General features: G+C 43.2%; 1 protein-coding gene across 5 annotated transcripts in view; it reads left to right on the top strand.

Annotated features, from left to right (window-relative positions):
* The window catches only part of GARNL3 (GTPase activating Rap/RanGAP domain like 3), a 176,092-nt gene that overhangs the window by 8,515 nt on the left and 146,635 nt on the right, over positions 1-20,942 (top strand). For 3 of the 5 annotated variants that reach the window (XM_017892904.1, XM_017892905.1, XM_017892903.1), the window contains exon 2: positions 10,720-10,890. The exons of 1 other annotated variant lie outside the window; for it this stretch is intronic. In XM_017892904.1, the coding sequence (XP_017748393.1) occupies positions 10,720-10,890 (171 nt within the window). Of the gene's footprint in view, positions 1-2,623; positions 2,643-10,719; positions 10,891-20,942 lie in introns of those variants that run through there. One more of the 5 variants, XM_017892906.1, reaches the window with a different exon arrangement.

The following is a 20,942-nucleotide window of genomic DNA, read 5'->3' as shown; positions in this document are numbered from 1 at the left end:
CATTCATTGGCTCTCTTGGGTTCCACTGTCATCCTTGAACCAATTGCTTTGGCTGGAAGGGGGTGAAACATGCTCATTGGCTGGGCCTGATCATGTGCTGAAATCTTCCATTCACAGAGACCAAGAGGTAGTGATTTCTCAAAGGGAAACCACAGTGCTATTACCAGAAGAAGAGAATGGATGGTGGGTTGGCAGAAAAAAAGTCATTATATCTGGGATGCTTTTCCAAAATATGGATACCCAGATGCCACCCAGGGTCACAGAATTGGGGTTTCTGTATTTTTTTTAGTTTTTGTTGTAAAAGACCGCCTTAGTTACGTGGTTAAATTATGCTTGCTAAATTTAGCCACTGTGGGTGCAGAGCCCTACCATAGACAGATGATTTTGAATTACAAATGGAAAACATTTTCTACTTTCCCAAATATTGCTCTGTACATGGTGGTTTCCTTATTAGTAATGCATAGAACCCACGCCTTGTGAGAACAGATTCGGTGCCAAGACAAATGCTTTCTTGTTCCTGAATATTGCTTTCCAGGCCAAGATAAGTTCAGAAAAGAGCAGTTATCCATTATGCATTGGGGTGCCTCCTTTTCTTCTTCCTTATGTTTCTTGGGACTCTTAGAGTTTGTTTTTCTTGTAGTTTTCCAGACTTTCTTTTTTTCAGGTAGTTTTGTGAACAGATATTTTAATGTGAGCTTTTTTCACAGTCTTCATTCCTCTGTGTTACATTATTACTCTTTTTGTTTGTATCAGGCTCTTAAGTATTTAATCACAAATAAATCTGCTGCTGTCAATTTTCTTTTGGAAAAACAGCAGTCTTCTTGGGAAAGACTATTAAAAGCTGTCTTGTATTGGGCTGACATAATGGGCTTTTAGGGCCAGCAGAAGAAAATTAATTTTCATATTATGTCTGTTCTTCTAAGAGCAGAGAAAAAACAACTTTTATTATTCACTAAGATTTTAAATTAATGCAAACCAGCTTCCTTTCTTGGAGGAAGACAATAGTCAAATTAGTTTTGCTTTAGAATGTTAATATGAGAGATTATGCTTGGTTGTCTGGTTTCCAGAGTTAAAGATCTTAAGAGAGATGAAGTCTGACAAACAGTGCTGTGGGAAAATTATAAAAGATTTGTCCTTTGCAGTGAGACTCACGGCTGGTTTTCTGGGAGGAGAAATTCTACAGCAGCATGCAGAGATATACAGAGGCAGAGAGTGTAGAGATGTGGGAAAATAGAAATCCCACATCTGGTTGTCTCTAGAGCTAGGATCTTAGAGGACAGTAAGCAAGTATGAGTTAGCAATGAGGTGTGACTGCCCAAAGAGATTTATAAAGAAGGATATTCACTGTAGGATTGCTTGTTGCCCTAGTCCATCGGGGCTGCTAAAACAAAATCCTTTACACTGAGTAATTTATAAACAACAGAAATGTATTGTTCACACTTCTGGAGGCTATGAAGTCCAAGATCCAGGTGCCAGCAGATTTGGTGTCTGGTGAGGGCCTGTTACAGCGCCTTTTGTGTCCTCATGTGGTAGAAGGGGTGAATAAGCTCTTGGGATTCGGCTATACGGTCACAAAGGACATATTCATGAGAGCTGAGCCCTCATGTCCTAATCACCTCCCAAAGGCCCCACCTCTTAATACTATCACATTGGGGATTAAGTTTCAACATATGAATTTTGGAGAGACATAGACATTAGACCATAGCACTTATAAAAGTTTTAAGCCCCTCAGAAGTATATCAATATAATATGAATCATCTGTTAGAAAGATTGCTGTGAATTTGTATTTCTACTTGGAAAGATACCTAGCATATTCATGTGTGTTAAATGTAGAGAAACAAGCAGCTTTTGGCAATAGCCAGGGTACAGAATTGCATATGTAATTTAAAATTTTCTAGTGTCCAAATTATTGAGAAAGTTTCCTTTTTTCCCATACTGTCTTCAAAATCTAGTATGCATTTTACACTTAGAGCACATCTCACTTCAGGCTAGCTACATTTTAAGTGCTGAATAGCCACCTGTGGTTGGTGGCTGCCTTAGGACAGAGCAGATATGGATCTTCAGGTAGGAAATGTTTGAAAGAATGCACCAAAGTTTTTGTTTTGTTTAGCTTTGTTCTTTAATGTGACTGTGAATCACAGTGAAATAGGGAAACGTAAACATTTTGTGGAAAAAAGGAATATCAGGAGATGTTAGGAAAGAGAATCACTATAGAAACTTTATTAGTCAGGAAAGGTAACCGGTGATTTGGTAGACTTTGATTAACTGCTCATATAAATCCCAAGTGAAATGTAGACTTGAGACCTGAATGTGAAACCATTGTGTCATGGATACATAATGTGATTGACATTTTTTATTTGGGAGAAATAAGATTCTCATAGTGTTTTTGTTTTGTTTTGTTTTGTTTTTTAAGAAAACCAGAGGGAATGATTTTCTGTGTCATATGTCGATTGGTCAAACAAAATGAAGAACTAAGAGTTGACCACTGGGTTTAGCATCATTGGCCCATTGGTGGCCTTTGACAGAGCTGTTTCTTTGGAACAGTGAGGGTGAAAATCTCACTGGACTGGCTTCAAGAGATAATGAGAGGAGATGATTGGAAACAACGCATATAGTCAACTCTTCGCACAGGTGGAGGGAGTGTGAGTTGAACGTTTGTTTTTGTTTGGGTTTTTTAGCTCTTGTTTTATAATGATGTTTATATCTGATAGAAGTGATCCAAAAAGGGAAAAAATCAGTATGGGAGAATAGTGTTTTCCATGAAAAAGGAAATTCATGGAGGATATGACAGCTGCCTTACCACAGTTGACAGGGTTTCATTTACAAAGACATTAGGCCCACTCAGCATATGGCCCTTGGCTAGACCTGAAATCACAGGGGGTATGAGGTATATTAAAACTGGATGGACTCAGTACCTGAAAGTACATTCCTGCAGTTAGTTCTGCCCCAAGCTAGGATGGCTTACTATAAGGCGCAGTAAAAAATGTTATTGTCAGAAATGTCAAAGCATCTATAAGTTAGACTAGTATTTCTCAACTAAAATATTTCTCAACATAAAATATTTCTCAACTATTTTATGTTTTCTGCACACTTACGAATATAATTTTTGGTAACAAACTTGAAAAGACTCGAAACAATGCTAAGCAGGTCAGCAACAGTGATAGCACAATCACACTCCAGTGTAGCAGTGGCCTCAGAAGTATCCTCAGTTAGTGTGCTGTTAGAAACAGGGTGTCTAGATCTATTGTCTCTAGACCAGACAGTCTGGAGCACAGTGGCGTGATCATAGCTCCTGTAACTTCGAACTTCTGGGCTCAAGTGATACTCTCACTTGATCCTCCCACCTCAGCCTCCTGAGTAACTAGGACTAAACTTTTTGTAGACAAGGTCTCACTATGTTGCCCTTGCTGGTCTCAAACTCCTGGCCTCAGTTCACCCTGCTTCAGCCTCCCAAAGTGCTGGGATTACAGGTGTGAGCCTCCACACGACCCTAGTGTGCTATTCTTTTGGTTGTTCCTCAACACTTCTTTGCTGCTTGAGCAGAAATACCTAGTGCTTTGAGCAGGCTCTCTTGTTCTAAAGACAACATTCCTACATATTTCAGTAAAAATATGCAGTCTCTTTTTGTTGCCCACTGGAAGTTATTCATTGCTTCCTCCAGAAGAAGAAATTTGTGCCCTACTTTACAGTCTGCACAGGGTCATTTAAACTGTTAAGCTCACAATCCAATCTGACAGACACTATAAAAGGCGTATCAGTCAGTAATCTGTTGCAGACAACAGAATCCACTCTATCCAATATAAGCGGAAAGGGCTGTTGTACTGCTGATCAAGGGAATGAAGAGTGTACAAGTTTGTTGGGACGGCTGGAGAGCTGACTGCAGTCTGAGCTCCCAGGACCACTCTGCTCTGCTGTCTTCAGGAAAGGAAGCTGCCACATCATGTCAAGAAGCTGATCAATCAAGAAGCAAGGAGCTCCTGGCACCTTGACTTAACTACAGACCCATGCTGCCGACTCTGCCTGGATCCCCAGAGCCACCACTGCTACTTCAGAAAGCTGGAGAATCAAGAAGCTGCTGACTCTAGAACCATGATAACCCTGTCACTGTCTGCAAAACGATGCTTTTATCCTCTCCTTTGCACCACTGACTCAGTTCCAAGTCAGAGTCTCTCATGAGTGCATCTGACTTGTGGAATCTAAATCACATCCAGAACTCTAACTGCAAAGGAGTTGAGGACATTTAAGTTTTAGCTTTCCAACTTTTGCACAATGGAAGGGGACTGAAGTGGGTATTGAGCAAGTCATTCCACAGAATCTGCCACAGACAGTATTTTTCTCCAATCATAACAAAAATAAATAAGACATATTGATGGAAAGTTGGTCACACACTAGCCAAAAGTTCCCTGTACATGGGTGTGCTGTTGCATAGCTGGCACGCCCATGTAGGAACCACTTTATTGGGTGAAGAGGTAAAAATGGGCAATCCAGCATCAGCTGGGTGCTTGAGGTAGACTTTCCAACCATAAGTGTCAGTGATTGCATAGTTTCAGCACAAGTAGCAGTAAGGACATAAATATCTGTCTTGCATTTTATGACCAGAGAAAAAAGTGTTTCTAGAAGCACTGCCAGCCACTAAGTATTCCCTAGTGTCAGTTCCATAGATCAAGCCTGGGTTGATGTTTTGCAGATGGATTGTCTTTGCTCCTGTGCACTTGTCACAGTCCTCGCAAAGCAGCTGCCTATCAGAGACTGGTAAAGCAGTGGAGCAGGTTTCCTATCCGCCTGACTGAAGCCAGCAGTGACCTCATTCAAGAAAGGCCAGATCAACCTGACACGTTCTCCCTACACCAGATGAATATCTTTCTAATGCTTTTGGCATTCACATAGTCATGTATTCATTCAGCAGCTATTTGTGGAGACCGCTATGCACTAAGTGCTTGGGATACACCGTGAACAAAACAGATGAGGTTCCTGCCCCCTCATGGAGCTGACATTCTAGTGGAGGGAGATAGACCATGTCCCAGTAAACAAATGCATAACTAGGATGACTTCCGACAGTGATGAGGGCTATGGAGTAGGAGGTTATAGCATATAAGGAGTGCATGTGGGAGGGGGCCAGTTTAGATTTGGCGACAGGGAATCTGGTGTCCACTCCTGATTCGTCCACTGACAGCCAACTGCTCACTGTAGCCTCCCATTGCACCAGCTCTGCAGGGGTTGCTGTTTACTTGGTGGCTGCATCACTCCAACCTCAAAAGCTGATACTGGTTTGAAGACCTGCAAGAATGATGATTTATGCCTGGGTCAAGGGAGTTTTCAGTGAACAGTCAGAACAAGGCGTGTTTAAGACTAAGGGTGCAATTGAGTGGGTGTAGCTCCCTGAAGCTTCCCATGTTCCCTGTGGGATATGGCTGAAGGTCAGTGATCAGGGTGGTGAAGTGGCTGCCAAGTTGAAGGAGCCAAAACTGAGATCTTGTCCTTTTGCTGTTGTGCTGCATTCAGGGGGTCTCTCTACTAGCATTTGAGATGCCTCTTGGGCATGGTTATGTTCTTCCATGGTTTTTTTTTTTTTTTTTTTTTTTTTTTTTTTTTTTTTTTTGAGGACGGAGTCTCACCCTGTCACCCAGGCTAGACTGCTTAATGGTGTGATCTCAGCTCACTGCAACTTCTGCCTCCCAGGAAGTGATTCTCCTGCCTCAGCCTCCCAAGTAGCTGGGATTACAGGCTCATGCCACCATGCCTGGCTAATTTTTTGTATCTTTAGTAGAGACGGGGTTTCGCCATGTTGGCCAGGCTGGTCTCGAACTCCTGACCTCGTGATCCGCCCACCTTAGCCTCCCAAAGTGTGGTCTCTTTGAGGCTTCATAAATTAGGCCTCATCAGGCTTGGCTGTGGCTGCCACAGCTAGGGGGACCGAATCTGGAGCTCCCAGACAAGTTCTCTAGACTGCTGTTACTTCTTTGTGGTCTTGAGGAGAGGCCTAACTGTGAAATAGGCTGTGTTTCTCTCTGCCCCCATCCCTTTGGACTCACAATACTAAGACTCAAGGCACACCTAGGGCTTGGGAGTCACAAGATAGGAGGGGAAAACTGTAAACTGTCTGCTTCTCAGAGCTGTCCTCTATCAAATAGGAAACCACATACATGCAAAAACACTTTCCACAGGAGAGCTGCTTGGGGATACCCCCATGTCCTCTCCTACAGGTCCACTGCCCCTAGAAAGCACCTCCACACTGAATCATCCTTTTCCCTACCTTATTCTGAGATATTTATCCTAGAGCCTTGTGAAATCTGCCTATTGCAATATTTGACGTTTTGAGAGAAGCTGTGTTCTCTTGGTGTCTTATTTTTCATCTGCTCCCTGTGGAAACCTCCTGATCTGTACTCCGCATCTGCCCAGTGCTGCCGTTTCTCACAGGTCCTGTGCTCGGTAGTCTTGCATGTTCATCTTTGACTAGAAGCAGCTCTCCTGGGTCGTGCACCCACTAATGTGCATGGAACCATCTCAACTGCCTCCCACTCTATCGGAGCAATGGTTGGATCTTTTCTTTTAGAACCTGAGCTTGAGGTCTGGCCTCAGGAAGCAGGCAGGGTACAGAGGCAGTAGGAATGTGCCATCTCTTCTTACCAGTCCCACATTTTCCCATCAGTCCACCCAATTCCCTGTTCCTGTGCTGTATCTGACCCCTCTGGCAGGGCTTCCCTTGAATTTCCAGCCTTTACCCCAAAGAGGGTCTTGCCTCTACAGAGGGTCTGGGTGGGTCAGTGTGATTTCCTCTGACTTGTGGCCTTTCTTTGGGCAGGTTCATGTGTATTTTTGGTTAATATCTTTCAAGAGATCTAAGTGGCTCCTAAGACATACTTATCCTTCTCTTCTTCAGCCTGTCCTCAGAAGGTCACCCTTTCTCATTAGAAAGCTGGGCCAGTGAAAAAACAAAAAGAAGAGGAAACCCTCTGCCCCATCCCACCCTTGCTGCCAGTCCTCACCCCTCCAAATCAAGCCTGGCCAGGACTTCAGGACACACCAAGTCATTTCCCTCACATTACAGGAGAAGTACAGGCTCTCAGTGATCTCTTTCAGTTTGTCTACACTTAATCATATGTAGCAGATCTCAGAGTTCTAGCATGGAGTTTGGCCACTCTCTTGTTTCAATAAGTTGTCTTTATATATTGAGCTATTTTTTGCTTTTTTCCAAGAGTGCCAAGGACTTATTATGCAAATGGTACTCCACTTCTTTCCAAGAAGTTCTTCAACTGCTATATATTTTAAATAGTGAGAAGATAAAGGTAAAATATGTCAGAAGGTTAAGAGGAACATATTTTTTAAAATTAGAAAGTTAGGACAAGAAAAGATAAAAGAAATGAGTAAATGGATTAAAATTAACAGTGATGAGACAAAATCTGAACAGTTTCAGAAGTCAGAGAATTAGATGAAAGTGCAAAAGAGAACTCTAAGAGTAAAGTATGGCAAAACATAACATTAAATGAGAGAAGAGGTTTAAAAGAGCTAGGCTTTTAAATTTTAATAAAATCTTAAAGATTAAAGGGCTAGAAAAGAACATGGTAAGATAATTAAATCATCTTAGTATTTAAAGATTAAAAAGCTAAAAGAATGTAAACAATGTATAAGGATGTCTCATTCTATAACATTCCAAATTAAGGATGCGTGTATATTTACTGATATAGAAAGATGTATAAGACCTCTAGTTTAGAAAGACAAGCAAGTCACGGAACATTGTGTAGTCCAAGCATATATATTGCATAAAAGTTTGCAGATAGAGAAAAGAGTGGTAGGAAGCCAAACTACTGAAGTGGTAGGGAGCTACTGAAGAGGAAAGGGAGTGGGGTGGGAGGTGTCATGGACCTCATCAGTCAGTCCCCTTAGATGCCCTCAGGTCCCTTTACTGCACAGATCTGTGCTCTTTTTCCCGTCCTGAGTTCCATGCACCTCCAGCACTCACAATGGTGCTCGCAGTGAACTGCCTTTGCACCCCTGCATCCCACATATGTAGACAGCTTGAAGGATTCACTTGGGCCTTTACATCACCCCATCCTCACTCCCACCCTGCGGCCCTCAGCCAGTGACTGAGGCTGCAGGAAATGGAAGCTTTGCCCCTTGTCTCAGGTGGGGACAACTCTGAGATGTCAGTTACCTTAAGCATCAGTGTCCAAAATATAAAGCAAGCTACATATGTGATTTTACATTTTCTAGTAGCCACATTAAAATTCGTTTTAATAAGGGGCTAGGCATGGCACTCATGCTTGTAATCCCAAAACTTTGGGAAGTCGAGGTGGGAGGATCACTTGAGCTGAGGAGTTTCAGACCACTGTGGGCAACATAGGGAGACCCATGTCTATACAAATAATGTTTTAAAAAATTAGCCAGGTGTGATGGTGCACACCTGTGGTCCCAGCTACTTGGGAGGTTGAGGCAGGAATATCTCCTGAGCCTGGGAAGTCAAAGCTATAGTGAGTTTTGATCATTTCACTGCACTCCACCCTGGGTGGCAGAGTGAGACCCTGCCTCAAAAAAAATTTTTTTTAATTAAAAAAAATCATTCTAACAATGTATTTATATCATTCAACATGTAATCAGTGTGAAAATTACTGAGCTGTTTTAAATTCATTTTATTTGTACTAAGTCTTCAAAACCCAGTGTGTAACACACTTCACTTGGGATGCCCCCATTTCAGTTGCTCCATAGTGGCTAGTGGCTACCCAGTTGGACAGCACAGCATCAGTCACGTGGAAGCTGTTCCTCCACAGGGCTCTGCCTGAAACTGAAGTCTCACTGGGTTTCTTCTCGTTCCCTGTCCTGCTTCCTCCACTCCCTTAATGGTATCTTTTGAGGGCACTGCTTCATAAATCTTTTGCATACAAGTATTATCTTTGTAACTGAAATAAATCTGGAAGGTTCAAAAGAAAGAAAAAAGAAAATGGCTCTCATCCCGAAGCCCTGATTTGTTATTTATTTGTTGCTGTATCACTAAGGTAGCCGTAAACTCTAGTGACACTGGGTTCTAGAAGACTCGAGGTTCCTTTGGGTAAAGAACAACTGATAACATAACAGAACCCTGGTTTCTTGTGCTTTGTCATAAGTGGGTGACTTGAGCCTTTGATGTCTAGTTGCTGCCAAGATAAGTGGCCTGAAGCCAGCCTACGGTGATTACCTAGAAGTCTGGGTCAGGTATGCAGCATGTGGCCTCTTGGGCCCAGGAAAGGCAATCGGGGAAGCCAGGTCATCATTTTAAGAGGAATACCAGAGAGACCTGGCAAGAGAGAAGACAAAGGGGATAGGTAGGAGGTTATGTGAGTCTTGAGCCCTTCCTGCATTAGGCACAGGTCATTAGAGTGACTTTTTTGAGGTTGTTTTGTTTTGTTTCGTTTTGTTTGAGACAGTCTCACTCTGTCACCCAGGCTGGAGTGCAGGGGCGCGATCTCGGCTCACTGCAACCTCTACCTCCTGGGTTCAAGTGATTCCTTTGCCTCAGCCTCCCAGATAGCTAGGATTACAGGTGTGAGCCACCATGACCGGCCTGGTTTTTTGTTGTTGTTTGTTTTTAGTATGCCTGCAGCCTTGGGTCTAATTGGCACCACTATAGAACCGTCAGAGTGGCCAGTGCCTGTCTGATTCCAAAGCCCCAACTTGTGTGGAGTCGCTCTTCTTGGTCTCCAGCCTCACAGCACTCCCTTCTCATGCGTAAAACCTTTCTGAGCCATTAGGCCATTTTTTTTTTCCTCCCTCCCTCCCTCCCTTCCTCCCTTCCTTCCTTCCTTCCTTCCTTCCTTTCCCTCCCTCCCTCCCTCCCTGCCTCCTTCCTTCCCTTGTGACTCCAGCCAGAGATCCAGAGATGTCACATGTTTCTTAAAAAGACATTACAAACAGTCCCCTTGACCAAGGTATTATATAAGATTGCTTTTTATTTTTCCATTTCCAAGTAATTGGATTTTTCTGGCTTGTCTGTCAGGTGAGGTATAGATGAGTGAAGAGCCCTGCTAATTGGCTCAGAAAATAATTCCAGTCAGAAAGAGCACGATGCCTAAATTTCCTAACAAAGTAGCCCCATCATCCCACAACTGCCTTTTCCACCTTCCTGGATGCATCATCGGAGAAAGGAGCAGACACATCTCAGGAATGCATTTCTCAGTTTGTTCCTATGAACAAGCCATTTATTAATTCAGCAAGCATTTACTGCTTATATATACTATATGCTATTACTCTTGAACGGTGGGCTTTGGTCCTTGTCTCCAGTGTTCTTGCCAGTCTAGGCCCTTTTTATGGCTTTTCTTGGATTTTTCAATTAGGAGATAAACCAAGTGCTCCTGGACTACCCCAGTGATGGCCATGAGGTCCTACCACCAGTGATTCTCCGAAAGCATTCTAGACATAGCTTCCCTTACCAAATTCATACTGCCTTTCTCTAAACAGTTTGTGATTATTCAAGTGCTCACTGGGCCTTCTTTTACTTTACACTCCACTGACTTAACTGATTGCTAAGGGATGTAACAGGACTTGGATGGTTCCATGGCCCAATGCCTTCCTTGATGCAGTAAAGTCACATGCGGTCTTGATGGGGCCCCTGGGTCTTGAGGGTGCTTCAGTGTCGCCCTCCTCCTTGCTTACCAGTGGGGTGGTCCTTCGGGAGGAGGGTAGAGCAGGCCAGGGATTGGCCTGCCGTTCTTCTCTGTCTCAGTGCCTTTCCTAACTCTTCTGGTTCAGGACAGCAGCCCAGCCTCCAGGCCCACTGATGGACCCGTTAATGAAGGGGCCCTGTGGGAGTCAGATGGCACAAACCATTCTATGGAAAGCAAAGTCGTCTCTCTCCTTCGGCATCCAGCCCCTTCAGACGTGGCCAACGAAAGACCCTGAACTAGAGTCCCGGGTCAACCTGTAAGTAAGTAAAAGAAGCATCATCTCAGTTTGGGCTTATGTTCACTATAGCTTGAAATCCCTTAATGTTTAGGAAGAACAGACTTTGTACTTTTGGGGGGATAGTGGGGAGGGAGAGAGGAGTGGATGTTTGGTTGGGAGACTGCATTTCTGTTCTTATTTGTGTATTTAGTAATATTCATTGAGCACCTACTCCATCCAGGTCCTATGTCAGACATTATGAGCAAAATAGATTCAGTTCTTGTCATCAGTGGGCTTGCAGCATATGGGACAGACAGCCATTAGTCAAATAATCACACAAATAAACACTAACAAATTGTAATAAGCTCTATGAAATGTGCTGCCTTGATTCGATAAACATTTACAGGATGCCTTCTATGTATCAGTAACCTATTGGAGATATTAGAGAATAAGACGTTTTACCTACCTTTGAATATAAATAGTATATGGAAGCAAAAACATTCCAATGTAATACAAAATAAATTTTAATACCTAGAATAGACAATACATCAGTAGACTCTAAGGCTTATAGGGTGGTAACTGTGTTTATATATACATATATATATATATATATATTTTTTTTTAATACTTACTCCTGAATCCCCAGGCCTTTGTTATGGTGTATGATAATACTCGGATAAATGAATAAGTAAATGAATAAAGATGAAACTACAAGAGAGGGGTGCTTAGCTTTCCAGGGGGTATCAAAGGCAGCCAGATGCAACAACATGATTGACTTCAAAACAAATGAGATGCTTCATCAGTTCAATGCAACAGATATTTGTATGCTTACTTACTGTACCTAGTGCTTTTGTGAAGCGAGTTCCTAGATGGGGACATGGATCACCAATGGGACTTTAAAAATCATTTATGCCTGAGACCTGCCCCTTGAGATTCTGATTCAGTGGATCTGAAGTGGATGAAGGAAGATATTGTCTGCCCTCAAGGAACTCCCTACTTAACCAGGGAGACAGACAAGTCACCAGGTCACAACAGTGATGCTGGAGAAGCAGTGTGAATAACGTACTAAAGGAAACCATCACCTGCTGGAGGACAGGGAAGAGAAGGGGTAACAGTTGAACTTGGCCTTGTAGAATGAGCACTGATCAGGCAAGAGAGAGGGAAGAAGACTTCTTTAAACCGAGGATGCAACAAAGCAAAGGCTCACATGCATGAGGCTGTGTTGATAGACAGTAAACCAATAGTTCTTAACCCGGGCTGCATGTGCAAATTACCCAGGTAGCTTTAAAAACATAGAAGTCCCCCCTGCCCCTCCAAAATTCTGAGGTCTAGGGTGGGACACAAGAACTCGCATTTTTACAAAGCCCCCCAGGTGATTCTCACGTGTAGTAGACGTTAAGAAACGCTGCTTTTAAGAAATGTAACCACAAATAAGTGAACACAAAAGAATTATGAAGCACCTTATATGCCTAACTCAGGGGCACCATTGACAGCTTTCATGCACTGAAGAAGTGATGCAGTTTGGAATGTAAACGGGTCACATTGTTTAGATAAAATCGTGATGGTCAGTTCTGTGGTGGATTCTTAAGGAAAACTAGCGAAGCCAGGAGTCACTGTTGGCTTTTCAGAGCTTCCGCACCTTCCAGAAACTGCCTCTCAGGTGAATAAGACAATTGAATGTCTCCTTGATCTGAAATGGTAATTTGAAATTTCAGGCGATACTGAATTATCTGAGCAAGATGGACCCGGTAGTCTCGCGGGTCCTCGGTGGCCCCAGTGCACTGCAGAGGAAGGGAGGGAACCCAGGGCATCAGCTCCAAAGGTGGGGCGGGTGGGTAGCCTGTCTTCCCTCTTTATCAATAATTAGGAGAAGGAATTTGGGGGGCTTGGAGGTAACCCCAGGACCCTCAGCGCTGCAGCTCGGGGCAAGGGTTAAAGTCTCCGCAGTGGAGCTTGTCCCCGCAGTGGAACTTGCACGCGCTGCCCCCTTTCCAGACTGCAAGGGCCACAGTGCACCGCGCGGATGTCTTGCAACAGGGGCGGGCAGGACCACTGGAGAGCCTATGAGCACAGCGGAAGCATCCCGAGGGGCCGCCTTCCGGCTCTATTGGTGAATCCGATTAGGGGTGGGACCGAGCCGTGGTGATTGGCGGCCGGAGGGACAGCAAAGCTGCCACGCGCATGGTGGTGGGGGCTGCGGGACTGCGGCTGCTGCCGGGTAGGACCAGGTAGTGTGCACACCTCCGTCCTTAGGAAGGAGCCCAGCAGCAGATTCTGGACTTGAGTGGCCTCACCTGCTGATGTCACCCAGCTACATGTAGGAATGGGTGGAGTCAGGCCTTGCTCTGGACCCCAGATTTAGGGGCCGGACTAGAAACCAAATTCCAAGCAGCCAGAGATTGGGTTCCCTGGGAAGATGTGTCTTTAAGAACCACTACCATTTTGTGGGCTGCCTATTCATTAACTCATTCATTGAACAAATATTTATCGATCACCTGTGTACCAGGCACCTTGCCCAAGCATCCTAAATGCATTTTCTCATTTGTTCACAAAACCCCAATGAGATAGGTGCTGTTATCTCCACTTTACAGGTAAGGGTGCGGAGGCCCAGCCTTTTCTGGGACGCACAGCTTGGAAGTGACAGAACAAGGACTGGACTTCGGTCTGTCTGGTCCAGTGCCCATCTCTTAACCTCAGCGCACTCAGGCGTGCAATCAGGAGAAAATTTATGGGATGGCAGCGTCCACAGGGCTTCTCGGTGCTGTCCAGTGAAGTATATAACAGCAGTCCAGTGCTGAACACCAATGAAGTTGACCAAGCACCGAGTAAGGTCTTACAGTAGATACCACAGTACCACAAAGACGTACTTTGAAGTTGGTGCTTCTTAGGGAGTGGTGGGCAATGAACCTGTGAAGGGAGACAGAAATCAACCCATTGGGGAGTGGGAGCCATTGGTCTTGACTCTCTAGACGAGGCCTTAGCATGTTCAGATTTGAAAGTTGGAAAGATAATTGGCGTCAGTAGGCAACTGGATTTCAGTAGGATGAGGCTGGTGGCAGGGAGACCTATCAGAGCAGAAGATATGAAGGTTAAGAGTTCTGATGAGCAACAGGAATGATGGGATTGATTTGGGAAGTGTTTTGAGAAAGATTAGAATGGATCTGGTAAGCGTATGGGTTGTGGGGTGAGGAAGTGAGGCTCAGAGCTTCAACTCAGGGGGCTGAGTAGTTGGTGTTGTCATTAATAAGAGGGCACTGAGATGAGAAAGCACAAAATATAAGATAGAATAAAGCAAAGGTCATGTAGAAAATGACATCAGGGGCCAGGCACGGTGGCTCATGCCCTTAATCCCAGCAATTTGAGAGGCCAAGGTGGGTGGATCATCTGAGGTCAGGAGTCTGAGACCAGGCTGGCCAATAAGGTGAAACCCCGTCTCTACTAAAAATACAAAAAATCAGCCAGGTGGGGTGACACGTGCCTGTAATCCTAGCTGCTTGGGAGGCTGAGGCAGGAGAATCACTTTAGCCCAGGAGGTGGAGGTTGCAGTGAGCTGAGATTGCGTCACAGCACTCCAGCCTGGGCAGCAGAGTAAGACTCTGTCTCAAAAAAAAAAAAAAAAATTGCAGTCACGGCTGAAGAAGGGCACAGTAACATCTTTGGGAACAGGAGGCACTTAGGAAAGTCTTCTTGGAGAGAAGGTCAAATGGACCTTGAGAAAGGAGTAGACCTTTCTTCTTTCCTTTTTTTTTTTTTTTGCATCAATTTTAATAGGCAGGGATTGGGGAGGAGAGGATTCTAGATGGCGAGATTGACTTGGCAAAGGCACAAAGCAGGGGCACTCTTTCAGCACACTTTTGAGAAATAACAGCTGTCCTAGTTTGCCTCTTGTGTGGTGAAGTAGTGAAAGTCTGGAAAGTCAAATTGAGGGACATATTGTGCAAGATGTTGTACTGAATCCTGGGGTCGTTGGGAGGTGCTGAATGGCTTTTGAGACAGGCAAGTGGTGGTTTGATGTCTGCTTTAGAAAATTAGTTTCACCCAAACTAAGAAAAGAGACAGATCTGGCTTCAGGGCTGATTAGATCCAGGGCCTCAATGCTGTCAAGTCAGATCGTTATCTTCTATTCCTTCACCTCCTATTCTTTCTTTCCCCATGCTTCTTGCTGCCTGCCAGCCTCCCTGTCTCTGACTGTCCATAGTTTACTTTTTGATCTTTTGAGCAAAGTTGCCATGTGTTTGAGTTTGGCACCAAGGCGTTATACAAATATTAGGCAATTTTGTTATTTCGATATGTTTTTAATTTTATTTTTTACTATTTTTAGTTTTTGTGGGTACATAGTAGGTGTATATATTTATGAGATACATGAGATATTTTGATACAATTATGCAACGTGTTATAATCACATCAGAGTAATTGGGGTATCCCTCGCCTTAAGCATTTATTCTTTGTGTTACAAATAACCCAATTATACTCTTTTAGTTATTTAAAAATGTATGATTAAATTATTTTTTACTACAATCACCTTGTTGTGCTAGCAAATACTAGGTCTTACTCATCCTTTGCATTTTTTTTGTACTCAGTAATTAACGCTTCCCACTAGCCCCTGTCCCCTACTACCCTTCCCAATCTCTGGTAGCCCTCCTCCTACTCTCTATCTCCGTGAGTTCAATTATTTTAATATTTAGTTCCACAAATAAGTGAAAACGTGCGAAGTTTGTATTTAGACCCTTTTTAATAGCTTTCAAAAGCTTTGAAATACCTAGTTTGTTCCTGAGTGTAGGGCTACTGTGTTTTAAAACAAGTGCCAGAAAGTAGCTTTTAGTTTACTGTTAGGAGGAATTCTGTTCCCCTGCCCTTATGTTTCCGTAAGAAACTTCTGCTTTACTCCCATGGAAGAGAGAGGTTGGAAGGAAGGGCGGCTGACTCGTCCCCTGCCCCCTTTCCTCTCTCCCTTTTGGGATCTGGTTGCCACAGAGGTTGTATGTTACCTCGCCTCTATGTGGGTAGGCCTGGGGGCCCATCTGTTTCCATTCCCCTGTTGGAGCTTGACAGTCCTGAAAGTATTTCCCTTGCAGCCAACCTGGCAGGTGTCTGCCTCTCTGCAGATTAGACTGTCCCACAGGAGGGTTGCCCCAGGGTCTAAACTTGTGGGAAGTAGTAGGAAGCTCATTTGGCTTTTGGACTCAGCTTTGTTTGCCAATGAAACACTGACCACTGACAGCAAGGAAATTTCTTATTTTCTTTTTCTTTTTTCTTTTCTTCCTTTTTTTCTTTTTTTGAGACAGGGTCTCACTCCATTGTCCAAGCTGGAGTGCAGTGGTGTGATCTCAGTTCACTGCAACCTCCACTTCCTGGGCTCAAGTGATCCTCCCACCTCAGCCTCCTGAGTAGCTAGGACCACAGGTGCGTGCCATGATGCCCAGTTAATGTTTTTGTATTTTTGATAGAGATACGGTTTCGCCATGTTGCCCAGGCTGGTCTTGAACTCCTGAACTCAAAGAGATCTGCCTGCCTCAGCCTCCCAAAGTGCTTGGATTACAGGAATGAGCCACTGCGCCTGGCCAGTATTTTGTTTTGCATTTGCCTGACTCCTGTCACTAATTCCCAACTAATTTCAAAAAGACAAGAAAGGGTTGGTTTATTAATAAGTTCCCAAAGCTCCAACAACTACGAGACAGGTGAGGATTTTTGGGCTGGGGCTGGGTTTTCTTTTTTATTCCCTTTTTCTTCCCTGTCTTAATAGAGTACCTGGCATGTAGAAAGTGCTTACTATTTGTTGCGTGTAAGTTAAGGGTACTAGAGTAGAGATGCCAGTTAGAAGACCTCAGCAGTGGTGAAGGTCTGAGCTAAATTAAAGAAAGTAAAAATGGAAAAGGGAGAAGGGACAAGAAACTATGACAGGGTGGAATTCTACAAGTATTCTCATGTGCAAAATGGCATCTACAAGATTATGGTCCAGGTGCAGTGGCTCACACCTGTAATCTCAGCACTTTGGGAGGCTGAGGTGGGTGGATCACTTGAGCCCAGGAGTTCAAGACCAGCCTGGGCAACATGATGAAACCCCATCTCTTCCAAAGATGCAGGAAAATTAGCTGGGCATGGTGGTGTGTGCCTGTGGTCTCAGCTACCTGGGAGGCTGAGGTGGCAGGATCACCTGAGCCTGGGAAGTTGAGGCTGCAATGAGCCATGATTGTGTCACTGCACTTCTGCCTGGGTGATAGAGTGAGAACTTGTCTTAAAAAACATATAAAAATTTTAAAAAAAGATTATGCATTGCAGCATCATTAGTAATATGCTAATTAACCTTTAAAAGTTAAAAGGTTGAAAACCTTTTAACTAGGGGCTTGGTTAAGTAAAATATGGTATGTCTACTCAATATAAGAAAAAATACAAGAGGCCAGGTGTGGTGGCTCACGCCTATAATCCCAGCCCTTTGGGAGGCCGAGGTGGGTAGGTCACCTGAGGTCAGCAGTTCGAGACCAGCCTGGCCAACATGGAGAAAACCCGTCTCTACTAAAAATACAAAAAATTAGCCAGACGTGGTGGGGGACACCTGTAATCCCAGCTACTCAGGAGGCTGAGGCAGGAGAATCGCTTGAACCCAGGAGGCAGAGGTGGTAGGGAGCTGAGATCGCGCTATTGGGCTCCAACCTGGGCAACAAGAATGAAACTCCGTCTAAAAAAAAGAAAGAATACAAGAACTTCTTTGTTACTGATTTAGAAGGATTGCTGAGATACATTAAATGAAAAGAACAAGGAGTAGGATTGTGTATAGTGTGCTACCATTTGTGTAAAAAGGGGGAAAGGGGAAGATGTATTTCTGTTTTTAAAAAATACATACAATACCTCTGGGAGTTACACAAGAAAAAATAAAGGTTGCCTGTGGGAGAGGAAATGGGGGGCTGGGAGGCAGAAGATAGGGAGACGTTTTCCTGTACAGTCTTGTATACTCTGAGTTTTGAACCAACTGAATGTGTTATCTCTTTAAATAATAAAATACAAATACATAGATAAAGTCATACACGTTTCAAAAGCAACATGGTGGTGGGAGCAGTAGGAGGCCTGGTGACTGATTCGATGTGGGATGTGAGAGAAGACATGGGAGATGACTCTGAACTTTGCAGCTTGAGTGACTGGCAAGAGGGCAGTCTTCTGCTAACAGAGTCAGGAATGCAGGCGTGGCAGTAAGTCTGATTAGGGGCACATGATATTTTGGGGGCTACTGGGGTATCCATGGAACCATGTCCAGTATTTTGAAGTCTGAGTTTGCAGTTGGGGAGAAAGATTCGAGTTGGAGATTTGGTTTGGAGAGTCATTAGAACAGAGCTAATATGTGAAGACTCAGGCACAGTCGAGATTTTCAGGGAGGGAGGTGGATTGAGTAGAAGGGAGAGGGATGTGGATCTTCACCGTTCAAGGTGACACAGAGTTAAGGATGCTGCTCATAGACTGCAAGCACAGAACAGAACTCGTTTGTTGCTGCTCCTTGTGCCCTAAGAACAGGGAGGAGGATGGTCTCACTCCCTGCCAGGACGTCCTGGCCCTTTTCTGGATGCCGTGCTCACTGTTGAGCTCAGCATCCCCTGCAGTAATAACTGGTAAAAGTAATCATTTTTCCTCAAGGAGGTTATGCCATTACTAAGAATTCTATTCCTTTGACTATTTCAGTCTTTGCTTCTTTCAACTTTCATATTCCTCAAGGACCAGTAACCCATTTTTGGTGCTAACCTCATCTCAAAGTACAGTACAGCACACCATAAGGGCACACTATAAATAGGGATTAGATAGTATTACTATTTTTAATCAGTGCTTTTAAGAGGCAGAAGGCAATTGTTTGGGCTGTCCTGCCCTAAATTCACCTTAGCCAGCACTCATTTTTATAAATCTAATTTTGCCCTTAGAAACAGGCTGGTTATTTTCTTGTCATCTCCTATAGTACTAAATGTTCTTAGTTCAAATACTTTTGCTTCCTGTGTTTCCATAAGTTTGGCTTATCTATTATTTTGCTTTCTGTGAAGAACATCCCCCTTCCCTCATCATTCTCAATCACCATTGATTTCATAGTTGTTTTTTTTTTTTTTTCAGGAAACTATCTCAGAATCAGAGCAGCTTAGTGAAGTAAATATTTTAGAAAATCTTTCAAAAATATAGTTTGACCTTAAAAGCACAGAGTAAGCTGCTTTTCTTCCACTACGTGGTCTGAATGTGTCTGAAGAAAAACAGAGCACAGATAACATGGAGTGGACCTAAATTGGTCCAGAAATTTGGAATACAATAGGGAGACCATTTGAAAAGTAGCTCCATGCCCCCCAATCCCTTAATGCAAAATTCATGTCAGTTCCACAGCATTTATTTTTATGTTTGAGACTAAGAATTTCTCACATATTGGTATTGGCAATGAAAGGGATCAGAATATGCCACCCCAAAATACACCACTTTGGCAGAAGGATTATTTTGAGCTGAAGGCAGTTGAAAAAAAGCAGACACAGGAAGAACTCTCTGCCCTTTTTCTATCTGCCTAAAAGCAGGGCATAAATTTCCCCTTGTGAAGATGCCCCCTTCCCTTGCCTGCACCAGGAGGAGAACAACGCTTATCACCAGAGATGGAGATAGAGATGAGACACATGCTACTAAATAACCTTTAACTACCATTAGTTTCCCCCACATATACCTTCTAACAAGTTACCAGCCCTAGAAACCCCAAACCCTTTTTCCTTTGTCTGGTCACTTCTCCACAATTTATCACCCTTTGTCAAAATAGTATATAAGCCCCCCAGTGTAAGTGCCTTTTTGGATTTTTATTTGTTTTCTGTGGAACTTCCCTGCATGTAAAATTAAACATAAAACTTGCATACTTTTCTCCTGTCGATCTGTCTTTTTCCAGTTAAATTTGCAGGCCTCAGGGAGAAAACTAAGAGGGTAGAGGAAAAGTTTTTCTTCCCTGATGGTTACGTTCCTAAAGCAAGAAAATTGTAGACTACACCAAATTCTGGCTTGCCCCTAGCCGTCTACAGAGAACTTTTTTCTTCTCTGTTGATGAGAAGCATGGATACACAGCCTGTTTATTCATATATTTATTGTGTAAGCTGGACACCACAGTAAGTGCTTCATATGTCTTTTTTCATTAAATCCAATGGGAAGGCACTATGATGATAAGTATTTGTTGAGTTAACTCATTAATCAAACCATCAAACCCCATTATATAGTTGTAGGAACTGAGGTCCATGAAGGCGATGTTTATTGCCTAAGATCAGGCAGTGAGTTAGTGGTGAGTCAGACAGGGCTAAGTGGATTCCAAGCAACATTTATACACATATAATTTCTTTACACATGTAGATATTTTTTAAGTTTAAGTGCAGAGTTCTATATTTTCTGTATATGATCTTTGTTTTGGAATTTTTTGTTAAGCTATAATTTACATGCAATAAAATGCAGATATCTTAAATATACAGTGGAATGAATTTTGACAGTTGTAACTGATTGATTTTTTAATGTTGTGGTGTCAGTCAGTTCCTCTTAATTGCATTATCTATGTATTGAGAAACATCAATATCTAGACATGGGGAAAGTCATCATGAACTGACAGCTAGTGAGCCATGTCACAATTTATTCACTGTGATTGCTCCCACAGTATTTTCTTTGTTCACTTATATTAGTAGCATCGTATTAACCCCTGAAACAAATTTTTTTGGATGAACCTGAGGCAATATTTATAGCATTTTTATGTCTGACTCAAAAACAAATTTCATGAATATGCTGTATAAGGCAGTTCACTTCAGCTGTTAGTGGAATTGTGAGCCGAGGGATTGTCTCATGGGCCTATGAACTGGTCTGTGTATTTGCCCCGTCCCTTCTTTATTTTTTTTTAATTTTTTTATTATTTATTTATTTATTATTATTATTATTATACTTTAAGTTCTAGGGTACATGTGCATAACGTGCAGGTTTGTTACATATGTATACTTGTGCCATGTTGGTGTGCTGCACCCATAAACTCATCAGCACCCATCAACTCGTCATTTACATCAGGTATAACTCCCAGTGCAATCCCTCCCCCCTCCCCCCTCCCCATGATAGGCCCCGGTGTGTGA

The sequence above is a fragment of the Rhinopithecus bieti genome, unplaced genomic scaffold (genome assembly GCF_001698545.2).
Source record: "Rhinopithecus bieti isolate Rb0 unplaced genomic scaffold, ASM169854v2 scaffold_22745, whole genome shotgun sequence".
Lineage (NCBI taxonomy): Eukaryota > Metazoa > Chordata > Mammalia > Primates > Cercopithecidae > Rhinopithecus > Rhinopithecus bieti.
This window is presented reverse-complemented; position numbering and strand designations above follow the sequence as displayed.